This window comes from Tursiops truncatus, chromosome 12 (assembly GCF_011762595.2).
Source record: "Tursiops truncatus isolate mTurTru1 chromosome 12, mTurTru1.mat.Y, whole genome shotgun sequence".
In the NCBI taxonomy this organism is placed as follows: domain Eukaryota; kingdom Metazoa; phylum Chordata; class Mammalia; order Artiodactyla; family Delphinidae; genus Tursiops; species Tursiops truncatus.
In genome coordinates this window covers 31,612,472-31,633,633 of record NC_047045.1, presented here as the reverse complement: position 1 = coordinate 31,633,633, position 21,162 = coordinate 31,612,472, and the positions used below count along the sequence as shown (strand labels likewise).

Below are 21,162 nucleotides of genomic sequence, written 5' to 3'. Positions count from 1 at the left end.
TATGTTAATATAATTATGTATTGCCCTAAATTGTAATCCCAATAGAAATAATTTAATGTCATAACACAATTTAGGCTGATCTACTTTTTTTTTTTTTTTTTGCGGTACGCGGGCCTCTCACCGCTGTGGCCTGTCCCGTTGCGGAGCACAGGCTCCGGACGCGCAGGCTCAGTGGCCATGGCTCACGGGGGCAGCCGCTCCGCGGCATGTGGGATCCTCCCGGACCCGGGCATGAACCCGTGTCCCCTGCATCGGCAGGCGGACTCTCAACCACTGCGCCACCAGGGAAGCCCCTGGCTGATCTACTTTTAAAGTTTACATTTATTTGACTTGTTGGAGTTGTTTTTAAGCAGACTTGACTCATCTTTGAATTTAGTGATAATTTTCATTTTGAATGCCATCTGTACTTTAATAACTTCTTAAAGAATGTATAAATTTTTAGAGGTTTCCAGTTGCTTGGTAAGGAATATTTCTGAAAGCGTGTGACGTATGATAGGTTTCAACTTCTGTCAGATTTTAATCATAAAAAAGTCTTTATGTCCATCTTCCTGTCCCAGATTATGGAGTACATTTCCCCTCTAGTTTTATAAAGTCAGGATTATATATAATATCTCCTTCTAGCCTGTCATACTGAAGCACAGAATGTATCATCATGATATTACGGTTGACCCTTGAACAACATGGGTTTAAACTGCAAGGGCCCACTTATACGCAAATTTTTTTCAATAAATGCTATCAGTACTGCAGTACCACACAATGTGCATTTGGTTGAATCTGCAGATGCGGAACCCTGGATACTGAGCACCAACTGTAAAGTTATACTGTGATTTTTGACAGTTGGGTGGGATGGGGATCAGCATCCCTAAGCCCCGCCTTGTTCAATGGTCAAACCCCACTTAAATTTTTAGTATATTCAATGTAGAAGTTAATTTCTTTTTCACAAGCTAGAGAGTATCTTTTTTTTTTTTTTTTTTTTGCTGTACACGGGTCTCTCACTGTTGTGGCCTCTCCCGTTGCGGAGCACAGGCTCCGGACACGCAGGCTCCGCGGCCATGGCTCCCCGGACCGGGGCACGAACCCGTGTCCCCAGCATCGGCAGGCGGACTCTCAACCACTGCGCCACCAGGGAAGCCCAAGTATCTTTTAAAGTAGAATTATCCTGAAGAATCTACAAAACACAGTCAAGCTCTCTGGCTTTTTTCATGGCTTTTTCTTAACATTTCATATTTTATTTATGTTATGGCCATAATTTCACCAAAAATATGTTTATATCTTCAGTTAATCACTTTTATTAAACACAGTTTATTTTAGTTACTTTATGTATTACAGGTTAGTCATATTAACAGTATTATAAAATTCAGTTGGGTTGCATTTATTGACGTTTTGGGATATCTTGTTTTGATTAACAATATGTGTTGCTATACCCAATTAAATTACTGTTGGTTCCAGGAACGTTTTTTAACTTAAGATTTTAGTTGCCTGGGAAGTTTGATTTCTTTAAGACTTTACAAAGCTACATTGTCTATGTTAGAATTCTAACTGAAGTTCTCAATATGTTTTCTTTTTAAGATCTCCACAGTAAAAGATCCTTTTATTGATATTTCACTTCCTATAATAGAAGAAAGGGTAAGGAGAAAAAAACTTAAGTCTTTTTGTGAAGGGCATTTATAAATTCATATATTTAGGCATTTGTTGAGTATATTATTAGACATCTGAGCATCATTACTTTTTATATACAGTAATTGAGTTTGTACAGTGTATGTGATATTGGAGTTTGTATATGTATGCGTAAAGTATGATATAGTTCTTCTTTTATATATATATAAATTTATTTATTTATTTTTGGCTGTGTTGGGTCTTCGTTGCTGTGTGCAGGCTTTCTCTAGTTGCGGCAAGCGGGGGCTACTTTTCATTGCAGTGCGCAGGCTTCTCATTGCGGTGGCTTCTCTTGTGGCAGAGCACGGGCTCTAGGTGTGCGGGCTTCAGTAGTTGTGGCACATGGGCTCAGTAGTTGTGGCTCGCGGGCTCTAGAGCACAGGCTCAGTAGTTGTGGCGCACAGGCTTAGTTGCTCCGCGGCATGTGGGATCTTCCTGGATCGGAGCTCGAACCCGTGTCCCCTGCATTGGTAGGCGGATTCTCAACCACTGTGCCACCAGGGAAGCCCCTATGATATAGTTCTTATTCTCAAGGAAGTTAAACCTTTATGCTTCATATTTTGAGAATTAATGTTTAGGAAATTACATTTCAGATGAATTAGAAATTTTAAAAAGTAGATGATATCCAGAATTTATTTCCTAAAGAAGTTTTGTGTTATATATACGGTATCTAATAGGTTTCAAAACCTGTACTTTTGGGAAGAATGAGTAAATATAGAAGTTTACAGGACACAGATAATGGTGAATACAGTGGCACTATCACTATAGAAAATACTCATCAACCTAGAGCCACCAAGAAGCATTCTTCATCTAAAGATAAGGTAAGATTATATGCATTTGTGAGACATCTGTTTTTTAAAACTTTTTATTAAAAAAAATTTCAAAAGTACACAAAAGTAAGGAAGTATGATAAACTCCCATGTACCCATTTCTCAGCGTCATAGTTATCATCTCACAGCTAACCATGTTTTACCTGTATCTATCCCACATTTTCCTCCTCACCATCCTGGATTATTTTGAAATAAATCCCATATCATATACTTAAATGTATATCTCTAAAAGATGCTTTTTAAAGACATAACTATTGTATCATTACTGTACCTAAAATATTTAAAACTTCTTAATAGCATAAATATCTAGTCATAATTAAAATTTCTGCAGTTGTCTCATAAAATACTTGTTTTTGCTTTTGAAAGCATATTTGAATTTAGGATCTAAAAAAGATCTATAGATTGCCATGTCTTTTAAATGTCTTTTAATCCACAGATTCCACCTTGTTTTTTTCTTTGCAATTTATTTGTTGAAGTGATCATATCATTTTTTTCAGCAGTCTCTCACATTCCCACATCAATAGTGTTTCATTTTGCATGTTATAGTAATTCAGTTTGTATGTTGTGGTAAGTCATTTTGCATGCAGTAATTCATCTGCATGTTGTTAAGAGGTGCCTCTGTTCCTTTTGTTTCCTCTCTAAGGCAGTTAGGGACTTATTAGGTTTAAGTTTGATTATTTATTTAATTTTTGGCAAGAAAACTTTTAAGTGGTGGTGTATATTTCCATCATGAGGTGCACATCATGTTTGATGTTTCTCTTTCTGTAATGTTATCAGTCATTGATGACCATTGTCTAGACCCATTATTTCTCTAGGGACATACCTGGTTGATGAATTATGCCGTATACATTTAAAGACATCAATCTGAATTTGCACCTCATTAAAAAAAAACTTTTTTACATGATATGATTTGTACTAACTTGGCAAATTGATGTATTACCAGATTTAACTTACTCTGTTAGAAGGTCCTTTAAGGGGCAAGACAACAGAGATTATGCAAAGGTTTACACTTGAAAAGCCTCCTTCATAGCACTGTTCTACAAAAGTCCTGTTCCCTCTCCATGAATAGGTAACCATTATTGTCGGTTTCTTGTGTAAAAGTTTATTTTCAAATTAGAACTCTTTGTTAGCATATCTTCTATTGATTGTACTTTGGGTAGATTTAGGAAATGGATTTCAGAGGTACTAGAAATAGTATTTTAGAAATTGTCGAATGTTTAAATAAGACTTACTGGCATTTATTTTCAGTAAGGTCACAAGATTCTTTTCTCTGAAAACACTATCAACTTACAGAATCAACTAATTCATGGCAGAAAATGTACAAGAAAATTGTCACCTGGAGAAGATAAAACTGTTGTCATATACCAGAAAAATGAAAACCTTGAAATGAATAGAGACTCCTCATCGTTTGCAAGCATCGTGAACACTGAGTCGACTCTGACTGAAAGCCCTACCGACGGCAGTGAAAAAGAAGCCAGCCTTTCTGAAAGTAGTGTTGGTGCTGACAGTGAGGCTTCAGAGTCTGAAAGTGCTCCTAAGCAGCCTTTGTTGTTGAGATCCAGCAGTGGATACTTTGTGCACACAAATGGACACCTTCGCCATCCGTCAGAGAGTGAACCACTCACCAAGGAGGGTGACGGTGGTGATGAGGGAGTGGCGGGAGCTATTTCTGAACTTCATCTGAGCAGCACTGTAACTGGAGATAGGGATTTTGACAGAGAAAATCAGCCACTAAACGTTTCAAATAATTTGTGTTTTTCAGAGGGCAAGCATATGGTGTCTTACAGCCCCCAAAATGCTTTTCAGACCCTTTCTCAGAGCTATATAACCACTTCTAAAGAATGTTCAATTCAGTCCTGTCTCTATCAGTTTACATCTATGGAATTACTAATGGGGAACAACAAGCTTCTGTGTGAGAACTGTACTGAAAAGAAACAGAAGTACCCAAAGGAAACCAGTTCTGCAGGTAAATATTTAGCTTAATTTTTTAAAAGTATTCATGGATTATCTGATAAACAGTGATAGTGGGTTATAGATCCCACAAAGAGGAGCCTAAGAACCTGGTCTGCATACTTTAGCTGCTTGGAGGCAGGGGTTGTCTTATCGTATTTGTACCTCAACACTGAAGACACTGACTGGGCAGAGTAACTTGTCAGTAGATTTTTGTTGAAATAAATTGAAAGACAGGAAGTATCCATCTCTGCCTCGAAAATGCACACCCACATAATCTTATTTCAGGGAACTAGCTATCTGAAATCTTTCCAGAAAAAAATTCTGTAAAACTTAAAATTACAACACTAGTGAGATTAATGTTCTTCATAAATCCCATCAATCTAGTATAAAGTCATATCATAAGATAGAAATTTGAAGATTTTAAGTAACTGTATGTTATAAAGCTAGCAATATAATAACTGTGTTTTGTTGACCAGAGAAAAGTAGAAAAGGGGGATTTGTCAAGTAAGAAATTTCTGGTGTACCTCTAGCCTTGATTAAATGGAGAGAACACTCTGATTACTTAGTGACTAGTTGTTTCAAAATGCAGGTTTTATTATTCAGGTATGATGAGTCTAACAGATAAGGAGACGATTGCTACTGAAAAGATCATTTATTACTTATAGTTCCCAAGAGGAGGGGGCATGCTAAGCCACGCCACACAGGGCCACAAGGGGAAGCACCAGGGTTGGTCAGGAGACAGAGGGAGCAAGGGGGAAAATGCAGGCAGGAGCCTTTATTGTGGTTTCTAAGGGAAGGAATGGATGCGGCAGGATAGACAGGCTTAGGATTGACTAGTTTTGAAAATTTCAGTGGACTCTGCAGTATAGGGGCTGTCCCTAGCTGTCTGGTACCTGGCTCTGGTGTGATTAGGGCAGGTGAATAGTGGCCTAGAGTTATTAGAGCTCAATAAAGGAGGTGGTTGGGATATGGGTTTTGGATTGGTTGTTTTGCGTATGAAAGGCACACTTAAGTTGTTTAGTATCTAGGAATTAGCTAGATCTGGGAAAGGCCCTTTCCAGTGTCAGCAAGGCTCCAGATGTCAAAGCATCAGAAAAAAGACATGATTAATATATTAGTAATTAAAGAAATGTCTATATGGGAGAGGAAGAAATGCCAGCTTACATTAATCCAAGTTAAATATGCAATTAGCCATATTCAAATCCTATCACAAGTCTTTTCTAACAACCTCTTATTGAAATGACCCATCATTCCCATGATACATGATCTCCTTTCACTGCAATGAGTAATGACCCAGTTTTTTCAACTACAGGTGTGTTTCTGTTGTTCTTTGACTGGCGGGCATTGACATAAGTCACTACTGGTCTATTTGCCTTCCAGTTTCCAAAGTTATATTGCAAGTGTCACCTCCCCTATTCTTTCTCCTTATAAGTGTGTGCCTTAAAAAATACTCCCTTTCATATTAGTGGAGTTTTGGGAACGAGTAGAGGCTCCCTGTAATCAGAAGTCTAATTTCTTTTTTAACATTTTTGAAAATGTAGTATGATGCTTCTATTTAAATGTTTACTGTATTATAGGGTAGATAATGTATAAGATGGAAATTTACAAGTAACTTTGTTATCTTGTATTTTATGCAGAAAAGAAAGCAGGAGGGGTTTATACTAATGCCAGGAAGCAATTGCTCATTTCTGCTGTTCCAGCTATCCTAATTCTCCATCTTAAAAGATTTCATCAGGTAAATTCCCTTTAGTAACACTCTACAAATTTTCATCATATGTTTTGCAGAGCCCTAAGTCTTGTTAATTACTGTCAAGGATTAGACAGTAATTTATTGAATTTAAAAATTTGTCATATGAGGGACTTCCCTGGTGGTCCAGTGGTTAAGACTCCGTGCTCCCAAGGCAGGGGGCCTGGGTTCCATCCCCGGTCAGGGAACTAAGGGCCCACATACCGCAACTAAAGATTGCACATGCCGCCGCAACAGAGACTTGGTGCAGCCAAATAAATAAATATTAAAAAAAAAATTTGTCATATAAGATTTATTGCTTTTTCATCCATAATAGCTTACAAGACTTTTCTAAATAAGATTGCTTAATTCACAATATTTGAAGATTTAGGTGGTCGGAACCTCAGTGGCATGCGTGCGTGTGCACGCACATGTGTGTGTGAATGGAAAATAAGATATATTAAGAACGCTTAGAAGCAGAGAAATAACAAGGTGCACATAACTTTCTGAGCTTTCATTCCAATGAGAGTTGTACGTGGGCTGGGTGTGGTTGGCTGGGACCAATTGCAAAAAGGGCTGCAAGGCAGGCCCCACTCTTGTAGGACTAATGGGAGAGAAGCTAAATATAATGTATCCAGTTTTTATCTAATTGTTTATAGTTTTAATTCAATGCCTTGTCTCTCTCTCTGTTTTTTTTTTTTTTTTTTGCATTTGATAAAACGATTTTAAAGTTTCTCGGGAAGAAATTTTAATAATTAAAACAGTATGGTCAGAATTGTCAATAAATAAAATTTGAGTATAATTTAAAGCTCTTTTGTTATGATACAGGATGAATCTCAAATCAGTTGGGGAAGAGGCTAGATTACTCAGTAAAGGGCTTAGGAAAGATGGGTGTTTGAAGAAATAAAAATTTAGAGCTTCCTTCCAGACCATATATATCAATACTATTTTCAGATAAATGTTTTTTAATTGTATGAAACAAATTATCAAAAGACTAGAAGAAAACTTGATGAAAATTATTAACCTGACCTCTGTGTGAAAGATTCTCTAAGTATAAAACCCTTGAAAGAAATCTCAAGGGAAGAGATTGAAAGCTTTGAGTATATATTTGCAACATTTCAGGTGGGCCACAGATGGGCAGGAAGAGATTTTTCTCTATACCCCCATCCCTATCCATGGAAATTTGATTAAGTTCTTGAGTTTCTATAGCCAACATTACAGAAACCCAGTGGAAATGAAATGGCCATGGAGAGCAGAAGCAGATGCATTGAGTCTCATTACATCAGAATGTGAAATAGAAGGTGTATATCTGCAGTGACTCTGTGTGAATGAGATAGGGTCATGCCAGATCTGAGAATGATGTAGCAGTTATTTTATATTTGGTACTTGCATCCCTTTTAAGAACAACTTACAGAAAGAATTCATGCCCTTAAATGGAGATTTTTATAGATATCTCGGTCCCTTCTTGTTCTCAGGCTAAATGTAATGTCTGCAAAGCCACGTTCTCATTCTCTGGGACTGTGAATTTTACGGATCAGATTCTCTAAGCAATGTCTTTGCTTCTAGTTTTTCAGTGTCCCTGAAAACCTGTTTCCCCGTAGTAACTTTAGAGTTGTATATCAGAAACATCCACAACACTGAAAGGCAAATCTCAACAAGATAGAGCTCTTTGTCATAAATATGGCAAATGATTAATATTGTAAGTATGTAAAGAGCTCTTAAAGATCAATAAGAAAAATATCAAGACTCTAATATGTAAAATGGTAAAGAACATGAATTGACAGTTCATAGAAGAAGTAAAAATTCCAAGAAAGTATGAAAGGTCCACTCTTTCCAGCAAAACAAATGCAAAATAAAATGGCAGTGAGATTCCTTTTTTAGCCTGTCCAAATTGGCGAAGATTATAATAGTGTTGATAGAAGTCTCTTCTAATAAGGGCTAATTTCTCAATAGCAAAGTACCGTCTGGGGAGGACACATTAGCCTGAAATCATCTCAGACAATGCTGGTACCAGCTGCTTATAGAGGTCACCTGATGAGAAGAAAGGAGGCAAACAAATTAAATACATATTAAATAATTATTCCAGACATATGACTTCATAATTTCATGTCTGATATCATGTTAAGACTTCTAAAGATTACTTGAAAATACAAATCACTATGTGGCTATATTTTGGTCAAAAAATAAGTTTTGTTTTGTTTTTTTTCTTTAAAGGTAAGAAATAGGCAACAGAACTGTAGTAAAAGTTATGTGATTAGTATGCAAATAAAATGACTAGTCGTTGAAGTAAGTCATGAAAGCTTTGCATAAAAGGTTGCATCTGTTAATTTTGTCTACCCAAACAACTCAGATTTAAGTATCTTTTTATTCCAAGAGAGTCTGTTTCTATTTGTGGGTTTCTTATCCAATATCTTCGGTGGTCTATCAGCAAATTTTTATCATTACTTAAATGCAAAGTGTACATTTTTCAAGGCCTGCCTTTGGAAACTAAAAGTAGGAAAGAAATAGAGCTTGCTTAACAACATGAATATTCATTTTGATTTATATAATATGTAATGTTTACTTTTACTGTTAAAATGATTTGAGTGTTCAGATTTTTCTCTTTTTAATGAATGAATGTCACTGAATTTTAGAACTGAAGGGACCTAATATAATCCATTTATACCCGTTTTCTGCCTTGATCTAGATGAGGTTGTCTAGAGTCAAGACAACGGTTAACCAGTCGTTGAGTTAGGCCTAGAACACCAGACTCCTGACTCTTCAGTTGAGTACATTTTTATGATAGCATATGTATCAGTAGCTGAGCTTTTATCACATTGAATTTATTTTCCCGTAAGTGTTGAAAGGCACAGTGAAAGCGATTATTTTCATATTGTTTGTGGTAAAAAATACCCATGTAAATGAATGATCTTTGCAATAACAGTTTATGAAACCTAATTGAGAACTTAGTCATATATCAGTTTTGGACTGTTCATTAGTCATATTTTTATATCTATGAAAAAAGGTCAAGGATTCCTCTTTTTTTTTTTCTTTGCGGTACGCGGGCCTCTCACTGTTGTGGCCTCTCCCGCTGCGGAGCACAGGCTCCGGACGCGCAGGCTCCGCGGCCATGGCTCACGGGCCCAGCCGCTCCGCGGCACGTGGGATCTTCCCGGACCGGGGCACGAACCCATGTCCCCTGCATCGGCAGGCGGACTCTCAACCACTGCGCCACCAGGGAAGCCCTAGGATTCCTCTTTTGGTTTTAATTAACAAACGCAATGATCTAGATTAAGTTTGTTACATTAAGAAAATTTGTTGTTTTTTTTTGAGGCTGGCCTGAGTCTTCGCAAAGTAAACAGACATGTAGATTTCCCACTGACGCTTGACTTAGCACCATTCTGTTCTGCTACTTGTAAGGTATAGTATATTATTAAGATATTTAATTGTCATGCAAATAATATGCTTCAAAATATCCTATGTATTGTTTATTAGGCCATGTCTTCCTCTCTCCCTCCCACCTTCTCTCTCTCTCCCCCTCCTTCCCTCCCTTTCTTCCTTCCATCCAACATTTAACACACTATCACTTTTGTCTTTTGGGAGATAGAATAAGTTGAAAAGATGCATAAAGCACAAGTGAGGCACGATGTTCATGAAGATCAGAGCTGCTTGTAAATGCTACTAGAATCAGATAGCTGCTGAGAGAAGTAAGCAGATTTTGTGCCCTCTCCTGTTCCTTGTGAATGTTGTGCTTAATTGACAGTAGTTTTAGCAGTTGAAGAGTTCTTTATCTTTTGTAAATCGATATACTAGTGCATTGTTTTTCATGCCATTTCATGTACACTACTGAGAATAGTATACTTGTGAACTGAGTATGATACTTTACAATTACTAATACTTTAATACTTAGATATAGAAGGCAAATTGGTTTATAATTGCTCGTACTTGTATGTAAGAACTCTGTAGGTGAAATTGATGACTTTGCTTTCCGTGAGGGAACTACACAGTTCTAGGGTAACTAACATGTTGTCCGGCTCACAATTACTGGTTAGCAGTCTAGGATTTGTGGTACATAAACTTACTGAACTTAATACTTTCAATACATTGATCAATCAAAGTGAAATATCTTAAATGCAATTTTTCAGTGAATCCAGTTCATCTGCTATGGAATACTAGCACTATCTGTCAATTATTCACATTCAGTATTCACAGAATTTGATAGTATGGTAAACAAAATATCTAGCAAGCCCTGTATTAAACTTACAAAAGCATATTTTTTAGAAGTACCTATTATGGAGAATTTCCAGCGTACATCAAAGTAGACAGAACAGTACAATGAACCTCAAGCACACATCACACAAACCTTAGATATATGGCCAGTCCTGCCCCATGCACATGCTCATCTACTTCCTCCTCTTATATTATTTTTTTTCTCTTATGTTATTTTGAAGCAGGTATCAGACATCATTTCATTCATAAATCTTTTCCTATACGTGTCTCTAAACGATAAGAATCACCCCCACCTTTTTAAATGTAACCACAATACCACTTTCACACTAAAAAAATTAACAATTTTTTTCATATCATCTAGTGTATATATTTCCAGTTGTCTAATAAATGAAATTTTCAAAATGAATTAGTATCAAAGTAAGGACTACACATCATGATTGAAAAATATCTTTTAGTCCCTTTTAATATACAGTGTCCCTTTCCCATCTCTGCCCCTTGCAATTTATTTGTTGAAGAAACTGGATCATTTTTCTGGTAGTTTCCTATAGTTTAGATTTTGATGATTATTCCTCTATCCTCTTTATTTCCTACAGATAGGTAGTTGGATCAAGAGAGGCTTGAACAGATTCAGGTTTGATATTCCTCCCACTCCCGGTAAGGCTATTTCATAGGGAGTGTTCTGTTCTTTCATCAGGTGGCACATAAATGCCAGTTACCTTTCTGTGATATTAGCAACCAGCGTTGCTCAATGAGTTCATTAAGAATTACAGAATGGTAATCCTGTTATTCTTTCTTCGTTTATTTGCTAGAATACTTCTATATAAAGAGAAATTCCTTTCATCTATTTAGTTATCTTATGGTATAGTTCTTATAGAAAAGACAGGGTAAATGCTCAGTTCTCTCCCCGTCCCCCTTTTAAACCAGTTTTCAGAATAATGAATTAATTCACTGTCATCCTCAAACTGTGATCAGTTAATTTATCATTATGAATTCATGGATTTAAACACATTAATAATATTTCAATTTACTGCACTTTTCTTTTAATTCGTGGTCTAATGGATCTGTTGTTGGCTACTGAGAGCCACTTCAAGTTGGCTTCTGGGTTCTTTTGACATGACCCTTGTGGTTGCTCTCTGAGTGATTATGCCACCAACTGGATATTCATTTGCTTAATTTTTAAATTTTCATTTTTAGGGATTGTTACTTAAATTTAAAAATTTTGTTTAATAATTACATAAAATATTTACGTAGTTCCAAAGTCAAATGTATAAAACAAGGTAAATTCAAACAAGTGTAGTTTTTCTCCATGTCTGTTCTACTTGTTTCTTTCCTCCCTTTATAGATAACCATTTTTTCAAATTATTGTTTATTCATCTATTATTTTTTTAAAATGTAAACAAATAGGTATATATATCTGCATCTCGCCTCTTTAATAATAATAGCTTACAGTATGTATCCTTTTTTCTACCTTATTCTTAACATTGTATCCTGGAGATTATTTCATAGCAATATTTAGAGATAGTCTGCCCTCCATTTTTCAAATAGCATAGTACTCTATTGTATGGATGCATTATAGTTTATTCAACCAGTCCCCAATTTATGGACATTTGAGTCTACTCCAGTTTTTTGATATTACAGATAATCCTGCAATCACTAGTATGGTACATGTCTTTTTACATATTGCTCATGTTCCTGTGAGATAGAATCCTAGAAAAAGGATCGATAAATCCAAGAGTAATACCTGTGTAACTTAGCTAGATAACGTGAAATATCCCTGAATAGGGGTGTACCCCTTTGCGTTCCCATATGACAGCATTCTTTTCCCTACAGCCCAGCCAATAGAGAATGTTGTCAAGCTTTTTCATTTTGCTGGTCTAATACAGGTGGGAACGTATGCCAGTGTAGTTTTAATATGCATTGCTCTTATTTTAAGTAGGACTTGGCATTTGGCTTAATTTTCCTTATAATAAGAGTTCACTAAATATTACTAATTAATTTGAGGTTTTTTTCTTTGTCTAAAAGAATGTAAGTGTGGGAGATAAAGTTCTCTATGGTCTCTATGGCGTGGTGGAACATAGTGGCTCAATGAGAGGAGGCCACTACACCGCTTACGTGAAAGTGAGAACACCCTCCAGGAAATTACTGGAACATATCACTGGAAAGAAAAATGTACCTGGTATGCCATCCTAAGTTTATTTTATTCTTAAAAACAAATGAATTCATTCTTCCTTTTCTGGGAGAGGTAAGTTCTTTCATGGATACTTCAAGTGGATTCACTTTAAGTGAGGAAAACCTTTAAGAGTACCTAGATAATCTTAAATATCATAAAACTGTACCCTTCAGGTCATGTGAAGTGACACCCAGTTTTTCAAGGTGTTAAGTCATTGTGTATTGCAGTGGAATAGCATTTTATTTAACAATACCAATAGTTTTTAAAGACATACCAGGTCCTCAGACTAGAGTTGGAGTTGAAAATTTACTTCAGCAAACTAACTGTGTATTTTCTTCCTTCTCTTTTAGTGCAGATGCCCTTTTCCTTGAATAAATAAATATTCATAAGACTATCTAATATTTCACTAGATATTTAAAGTAAATGATACTAATATTAACGCTTTGAAAGAGTTCATTTTGGAAGATGTTTAGCCCAAGAAGAAACAGCCTTATGCAATAAAGTCTAGCATTAGAGTTTGTGATAAATGTGTTGTCTTTAATGTAAAGTCAGAACATACTTATTGTAAAATTATATTTCTTTTTGTTTTGTTAGGTTTGAAAGAACCTGATAGTGAATCAGCAGGCCAGTGGGTCCATGTTAGTGACACTTACGTGCAGGTGGTTCCAGAATCGAGAGCACTTAGCGCACAAGCGTACCTTCTTTTTTATGAAAGAATATTATAATTATTTGTTAATTGTTAATGGTAATGATTATTTAGATCACTTTTATTTAAATGCTGCAGCGACAACCATTATATGCAATGTGTCTTTGTAGTCTTTTCTGTAGGAATGGCATGTCCCTCAAATGCTCCTGGACATGTTTACCATTTTGGTGAATCGTTTTAAAGTAAATTAAATTTACTAAAGCTTTCAAAATTATATTCTTAAAATAAATGTAAGCACATGTTTTTAAAAACATATTTGTCCTGGCAAAAAAAACCCACAGAATTTACAGTAGTAGAGGAAACTCCTTTATAATGTGGCTTATTACTACAAGCATTCAGAAATGATGCTGGCTAAGTCAAATCATTCCTTTAAAACAGTGTTTCCCAAATGTGAGTCAATACCACCTTTCTGTTTTCATATATATATGTATATATATCTCGTATGCCATTGTTTACTTATTATTTTTTAAGCTTTTTAAGGCTTTTTAAGCCTATTTTTAGCCTTTTTAAGCCATAGTCTTATTTTGAGCATATTCTACATTTTATGTGCTAGTTACATTTTTTTCTAATAAACATTAAAATAAATATATAACTAAAGAAAAATTGCTCATTCATGTAGCACTTCACTAAAAATCATCTCAGGGCTATCCAGTGGTATATTACACTGCTGTGTGGGACACATTGCTATAACATATACTTACACAATTGGCATAGTGACCTTGTCATATTTTGTATGATTCAACCATATAAAAAGGTACCACTGTAGCTTCAGTAATATGGATTTACAAATAATATACTGGTTAGCTTATTGCTTTGAGGTTTTGAGAACTGGAAAAATACTGAAATATTTTATCAACATATTATTTGCAGCCTATTCATGATGGAGTTGAGAATAATTTGCAAGAGATTAGCCAGTCAAAATATATTTATAGATAATTGTTACATGCAGAATTGGTAAATAGAAGTTGTTAATCCATATGGGACCATAGGATACCTTTGAAATGTAAATTACCAAATCATATTTGTAAATGATAGAGAATTATATTCTTATTATGCTTAATAGGAAAATGTAATACATTTTCTAGTTCTGTAGATCAGTAAATATTAATCATAGTTTTGGGGTTTTGAGATCACCTTTTATCTTCAGCAAGCATCATCAGTAAGTTCAAATAGGTTTAGTTTTTATTTTAATGGAGCATAAAGTTGGCATTTTGGATTTTCTTTTAAAATAATTAATAGCAAACATATGGTAGTTTTTCCCCCCTAGAAAACAAATTATTAAGCTGTCAAAACTTGGCATGAAAATGTTACCATTACTTAGGCTTAAATTTTTAAAAAATGACTACTTTGGTGTTACATTATTAAATCAAAACACATAACTGCATGCTTCAAGCATCCTAATCATTAGGGCTAACGAATGATAGTACAGGCAGATGCTGGGTAAGTGCCTGGTCCTAGTTCATTGTCCTCTTGTTAAGGAAGGATAAGAATAATGGCTGTAGTTAATGTGTGGAAATATTTCATGAAGACTCTCACCCTTCTTAATATTTAAGTATATGTAATATTATCAAGGTTACCAGTGCCGCCTTTTGATATATGGATGAATGGAATTGTGATTAGTGTTAAAGATGGTAATAATATATGAAATTCAGAGCTTAAAAATGTCATTGCATAAATTGTATTTTCAAGCTGTTGAAATTTCAATAATAGTGGTTTTCTTGATTTTTAACAGTGAAATGATGGAGAAATGTATCTTTATAAGTTAAGCTGTAAACTCAGGTTGTGTCATGTAAAAGGTAAACAGTGTTTAAATGTTTTCTGTTTAATTGTAATGCGTTAACATTGAAGACTTCAGTACCAGAGCCGTGAAATTTTTTGAAAACTATTAGTTAATCCTCTTTATTCAAGTCAACCGTCTTGGTAATGACAATTACCATCCCCTCCCCCAAATGTAAATATTAAATTGTCTCATTTTTCTCCTAGAAAAGATACCATTAAGAGGCATGCACTTTTCATTGGATGGTCACCTGCTTCTTATTTCATTGATAGATGGATAGATGAAAGAGAGAGAGAGAGAGAGAGAGAAAGAAAGAAAGAAAGAAAGAGGGAAAGGAAGAAAGAGGGAAAGGAAGCAAGAAAGGAGGGAAACAAACAAGACCATTCTTTTCTGTTGCCTCTTGGCTTATCCCTTACAGAGTTAAGTAGAGATGGTAAGTGATAAGTGAGGGCAAGAATCAAGGAAAGTGCCTAGTTCCTCTTTTCATTGGATGCCAGGAAATGAACTAGTGCTAAATTTATCAAATTAGGAGTTCTTTTAAGCTTTATTCTGAATACCAGTTAAGACTGATTTTTCATTAAGTGAGTGATACATTGTAGCTTCAGAACATTACCTCAGTACTCAAATACCACAGTAGTTTTTAATGCTTAACTTCACATTTATTCATTAAGTATATATTTATTGAACATCTACTAAGGGTCAGGCCCTGGGCTGACACTGGTTTAACATGTTTTAAAATGAAAAGGCCTATGTAAGTTTTAGACATTATTCTAGAAGTAATAAGATACTTTTATTTTCATTTCCACAGTGTTAAATGAGTTAATTCTGAAATCTGTTTTTTTATGGCCTAAAGTTTATGAATGCTTTGCTTGTCCAGGTCTGCTGGTAATGGAATGAATTTGATTTTGAGATCTAAGACTTTCCTAAAGATAGCTTTTGTAATAGAGTATGTTAAGTTACACATGGATCTACATTTAAATTTTTGTTTTTATTTTGAATATTTCCAAAGCACATTTGCAGGGGTACTAAATTGTGAGCTACTTTAGTAACAGTGGCTTCCAGATGACCTCAGGAAACAGTACAAATCAGTGAGAATGTTTACAGATCCTCAAAAAAACTACTCTAGTGTTTGGCGAAATGAATTTAAGAAGTAAAACAGGAGTTTAACTAGCTTTATTTAGAAACTGGTTTATATCTAACCTCGGGTTCCCCTAGTTTTTCCATGTTTAAAATGATACATTTTTGACTATATGCCAATTATGTGAATATTTTTGACATAACCAAATGTATGTTTATATTTAAGATTTTGTCATTTAATGTTTTTAAAACTGATGTGAAGGCCACCTTTTTGAGTGGCCAGGGAGAGTGGTTTCAGTTCTAAGAGCAGTTGATACCTGTTTTCTTATTGTAAATGTGCCAACAAAACTATTTTACTATGATACGTATTTAAGAGCTCTTAGTTCGCATGTTTGACTTTAGTCAATGATCTTATATGATATCTGAATAAAATTTCCTGAGGATTAAGCTGTGAAATATATCACCTTCATCTAATTTTTGAGGTATAAAATAGTATCTTGCCTACTTTTATTAAATTCATACTCATAATTTGTCTGCGTGCTACCTGAAAAAATAAGCCTAAACCAGATATGTTATGTGCAATAAAAGTGATTCTTTATATATTATCTGCTGCATTAAGAAAGACTATTTTTAGATATTTAAAATGTTCTGGTTCATGTAGAAATCCATCAATTCAAATCTATTTAAAAGATAGATGACTATATTTTTAAATTTTGAGTAATAATTGATTATATATCATTCCTACCATTTTATCTTTTTTTTGCAGTGTTTTTGGAAAATAGCTATGTAACTTATGGAGTATTATTTTGATGTTACTGTATAAACATGCATAAAATATTAAATTCATATTTACTTTATGTTTCAAGATTGGTCCTGGAGTTTTTTTCAATGCACATTATTGACAGAATATTTTGTGTACAAACACTGTATTTGCTTTCAAAATATCCTTCCTATTTCAGAAGTTTATGATTTCCAAATAAAATATCTCATGGGCCTCTTTCATTCAGATTTCAGTGTCTGCCAAGGGTGAGTCTTCATCCTTTCAGATGTTTCTTTGAGTTTTTTAGGCAGGATAATTCATTAGGAAACATTTGGTCTACCTTTTTGTATTTAACCTTTTTTAAGTCATGAAGCTCTTTGAGATTATAATGAATGTTATAGACCATCTTTCATATTTATTGAATATCTGCTGTGTGGTAGGCATTGGGGATACAGCATTGACCATGGGAGATAGAAATCTCTCCAAGAAGTGAGGAAATAGACATTCTAAGATGTGAAGATTAAAGAAAAGATATTTCAAATGGTAAATGATATGGAGAAAAATCAAGCAACATTACCCACAGAGCCATATGGGAATTAAGGTCCATGGGATGAAGGGTGTTCTAGGGATAAAAGGTGTATGATATTAGTCCTGATAGTCCCAAAGAGAAGCTATGAGTGTTGGAGGAAGTGGAGGGTTTTAATTCTGGGGCCCTCTCCTCACTCCTGCTGATGGCAATAGAGAGGCTGGGAAGGGAAATCTTGGCACTTACATCTTCTTAGAAAAATATATGCCCCAGATTTTTGTATGTAATTTCAGAGGCTCACAGACCCCCTGAAGCCATTTTCATACATTTTTTTTAAGTTGCACTCAGGCAGAAATATCTAAAATGTTTGCATTCCCATATGTATTAGAATAGGCTGGGTTATGCTGCAGTAACAAATAACTTCACATCCCAGTGGCTTAGCACAACAAAAGTTTATTTCTTCCTCACCCAAAATCACTGTGAGTCTGGTCAATCTGCAAAAGCAACTGTTTTCCGACTGGTGACTCTGTAATCCTCTGGCTGATTGTCTTCTGGCTCTATCATTTTAATGCCAGGCCTCTTCACTGGCAGGGGAGGAGAACACCAAAGGTCTTGCATCAGCAATGAAATCCTTCATCTTGGATGCGTTGCGCACAACCCAGTGGCCAGAAGTAGTCACATTGGCCCTGCCTAATTGCAAGGAAGGATGGGTAGGAAAGAGTAAGTCTCCCAGGGCTCAGAAGAAAAGGAGAATGGACTAGAAGTCTCTCACAGTCTACCCTCTGGTCACCAAATACTCAGCTCTTCTTTCTACACGTGGAACACAGTGACTCCCTTTTCAAGAGAAACAGCCTCAAAGGACCATCCACCATTCCAGAACCAGGCTCTTTGGAAGTGCTATGTCAGGTCTGGGTGTTGCTCCCACTGGTCTGGAGACCCAGGAGCCAAAAGAATATGTTCTGTTTTCCACACACTTACTGTACAGTGGTGAAACCAGTGGAACTATAACCACAATCAACATTCTAATTCAGAAAGGGGAAGACGAATGGAGATATTGTCAATCTCTTACCCTGGGCATGGGGAATGTTCATTGTTAGACCTTTCCTCTATTCCCTAAGAATTCCCTTCTCCACTGTTCTCTGTGACTCCAGACTTCACCCCTTGGAAGAATCTTTTTTTTTTTTATTATCCTCCTTGGCTACATCTGAATGGCTGTTGAGGAATATGCCATCCTTGAAAGTTGCACAGCTTTGTTTCAATCTGTTTCCTCGATAATTGGGGGCTGAAGTTGTTTGTTTGTTTAAAGTTTGGAATAGTCACAATTTCTGTTAGCCAAGGCTTATGGTTTCTTTTCCAGTACCACTCTTAAAAGCTTAGTAGCCCTCTTCGTTGACGGTCAGATTTATATGCCAGTAACCATACCATTTTTTTTGAGACAACTAGTTCTTGGGTTGATTGTATTTCTTTGATTTCCTACCTCCCTACCTCTCTCCTGACCTTATGGCAGGTACCTTCTGTCTATAAGCTTTGATGGGAGAGCCATCCTCTTAACCACATTTCCGTCCTTAGGTTTATTTTTTTTTCCAAGTGAGAAAAAAATTAAGGTTACCTTAATTACATCCTTAATTAACCCACTGAAAATTTCCAAAATAACTATGATGTTTACACCCTTCGTTACGATCTTTGCTGCAAGGCTGAGTTTTAATGATCCTTTGTCATTTAAAGGCTTTCTCAAGTTTATCTCCTACTGCTTATCTCCTACTGCTTGGAGTTGAAAAACACAAACGTGAGGGTCAAATTCTGGTTGCCTCTTCCCTCGCGTCAGCTTCTACAAATCAACCATTCCTCTCTGAGCTCCACTCTTTCCCAAAATACCGTGCCAAATACATCCAATAGTACCCAACACACACTTATTTTTCAACTTCTTCCCCTAGCTCAAAAGTCAGTAGGTACATTTTCTGCCTCTCAGGTTATTGGGGATGACAATTATATTAAATTTTTTACCATTGCATAATGTGATGTCCCTGTATCTAGCCTCCAATATTAGTTTCCTATGTATACCAACCAACCTCTAAGCTAATGCCACATATTTTCAGTTCTTTGAGCAGCACCCAACTCCTGTTACCAATATCTATATGTGTCAGGCTAAGTTAGGCTTGTGCTTTATTAACAAATGTCTCCAGAATCTCAGCAACTTATTTTGTGGTCATTGCAAAGTCTTTCGCTGATTTGGGGCTCTTTCTGGCCACTGTTTCCCATAAGGCAACTCAGTGATCGTGGCTGACAGAGAATATACCAACCTGTAGCTGCCCCTTTATCTGCCTGTAGACTTCTTGGTTGATGTGACAATGCTTACAGTTCTTGTAAGCTTAGGTCCAGAAATAACTGTCATCACTTAACCCACAGTCCATTGGCCAGAAGTAATTCACTGAGTACTACCTAAACTTTAAGGAGGCTTAAACCTTCTGTGTGCTGTAAGTCAGTGGAGAATCAGATATTGGTGAATACTAATAATGTCTACTACATCATACAAGTGACTTAAGTATAGAAACAGTAGTTTGAATCACAAAAGATTTTTAAGTAAGAATATGCCAGTCAGTGAACATAGGGGTACCTTACTTTCTCCAATCTGGTCTAAATGGTCATTACATGCATAAAGCCCAGTTTGGTCCATTGTTTTTTCGGGTTTTTTTCTTAATTTATTTTACTGAAGTATAGTTGATTTACAGTGTTGTCTTATTTTCTGCTGTACAGCAAAGTGATTCAGTTATATATTTGTGTAAATTCTTTTTCATTATGGTTTATTACAGGATATTGAATATAGGTTCCCTGTGCTATACAGTAGGATCTTGTTTATCCATTCTATGTATAATAGTTTACATGGTCCATTGTTAAATAACTGAATTATTATTGTATGTTCTCATATTTCATTATGACACATATTCTCACTACTTTCTAGGAGATGCTTAAGTAAGAATTAAAACAGTTGTAATTTTTAATAATTTGCTTGTAGCATATTAGCTTTATATACTTTTTAATCCTCCATTGTAGTTCTACTGTGGTAAAGTAGATGTAACATAAAATTTACTGTTTTAACCACTTTTAGGTGTACAATTCAGTGGCACTAAGTACGTTCACAATGTTGTTCAAATATCACCATTTCTAGAACCCTGTCCTCATCCCCAACAGAAATTCTGTGCCCATTAAATAATAACTCCCTATTCCTCTCTTCCTCCAACCCCCAGCAACTGCTCTCTGTCTCTATGAATTTGCCTATTCTAGGGACCTCATATAAGTGAAATTATACAACACTTGTCCTTTTGTGTCTGTCTTGTTTCACTTAGCGTAATCTTTTCAAGGTTCATCCATGTTGTAGCATGTATCAGAATTTCATTCCTTTTCAAGGCTGAATAATATTTGATTGTATGTATATACCACAGCTTTAAATAACTTTTTATTATATAAGTTTCATATATACAGCATTATAATTCAACATCTGTATACACTACAAAGTGATCACTACCACAAGTCTAGTTACCATTAAATAATTTTTATTCTTAAATTTTAAGATGGATGTGATATGGAACATAATAACACCTTAAAGGTTCAGATCTCAAGAAGTAGGAATATTTAATTGTTTCTTTTCCACATCTCATTTAACCTTTTTCCACTTTACCTTAAGGATAACTTGTTTTCATAATAATGCAAAGTACTAACTTGAATATATCCTCCCCTTCAAACACTCTGCAACGAGGGCAAGTTAATAAAAAAT

The 21,162-nt window shown here is 35.5% G+C and overlaps 1 protein-coding gene across 11 annotated transcripts in view; it reads left to right on the top strand.

Annotated features, from left to right (window-relative positions):
• The window catches only part of USP45 (ubiquitin specific peptidase 45), a 68,709-nt gene extending 51,740 nt beyond the window's left edge, over positions 1-16,969 (top strand). For 8 of the 11 annotated variants that reach the window (XM_073789459.1, XM_073789458.1, XM_019929473.3 and 5 more), the window contains 7 exons: positions 1,570-1,626; positions 2,334-2,477; positions 3,780-4,452; positions 6,077-6,174; positions 9,478-9,564; positions 12,397-12,550; positions 13,139-16,969. In XM_073789459.1, coding sequence (XP_073645560.1) covers positions 1,570-1,626; positions 2,334-2,477; positions 3,780-4,452; positions 6,077-6,174; positions 9,478-9,564; positions 12,397-12,550; positions 13,139-13,269 — 1,344 coding nt within the window. In that variant the 3' untranslated portion in view covers positions 13,270-16,969. Of the gene's footprint in view, positions 1-1,569; positions 1,627-2,333; positions 2,478-3,734; positions 4,453-6,076; positions 6,175-9,477; positions 9,565-12,396; positions 12,551-13,138 lie in introns of those variants that run through there. The other 3 variants (XM_019929482.3, XM_019929483.3, XM_033867582.2) reach the window with 3 other exon arrangements.
• Positions 16,970-21,162: the final 4,193 nt, after the last annotated feature.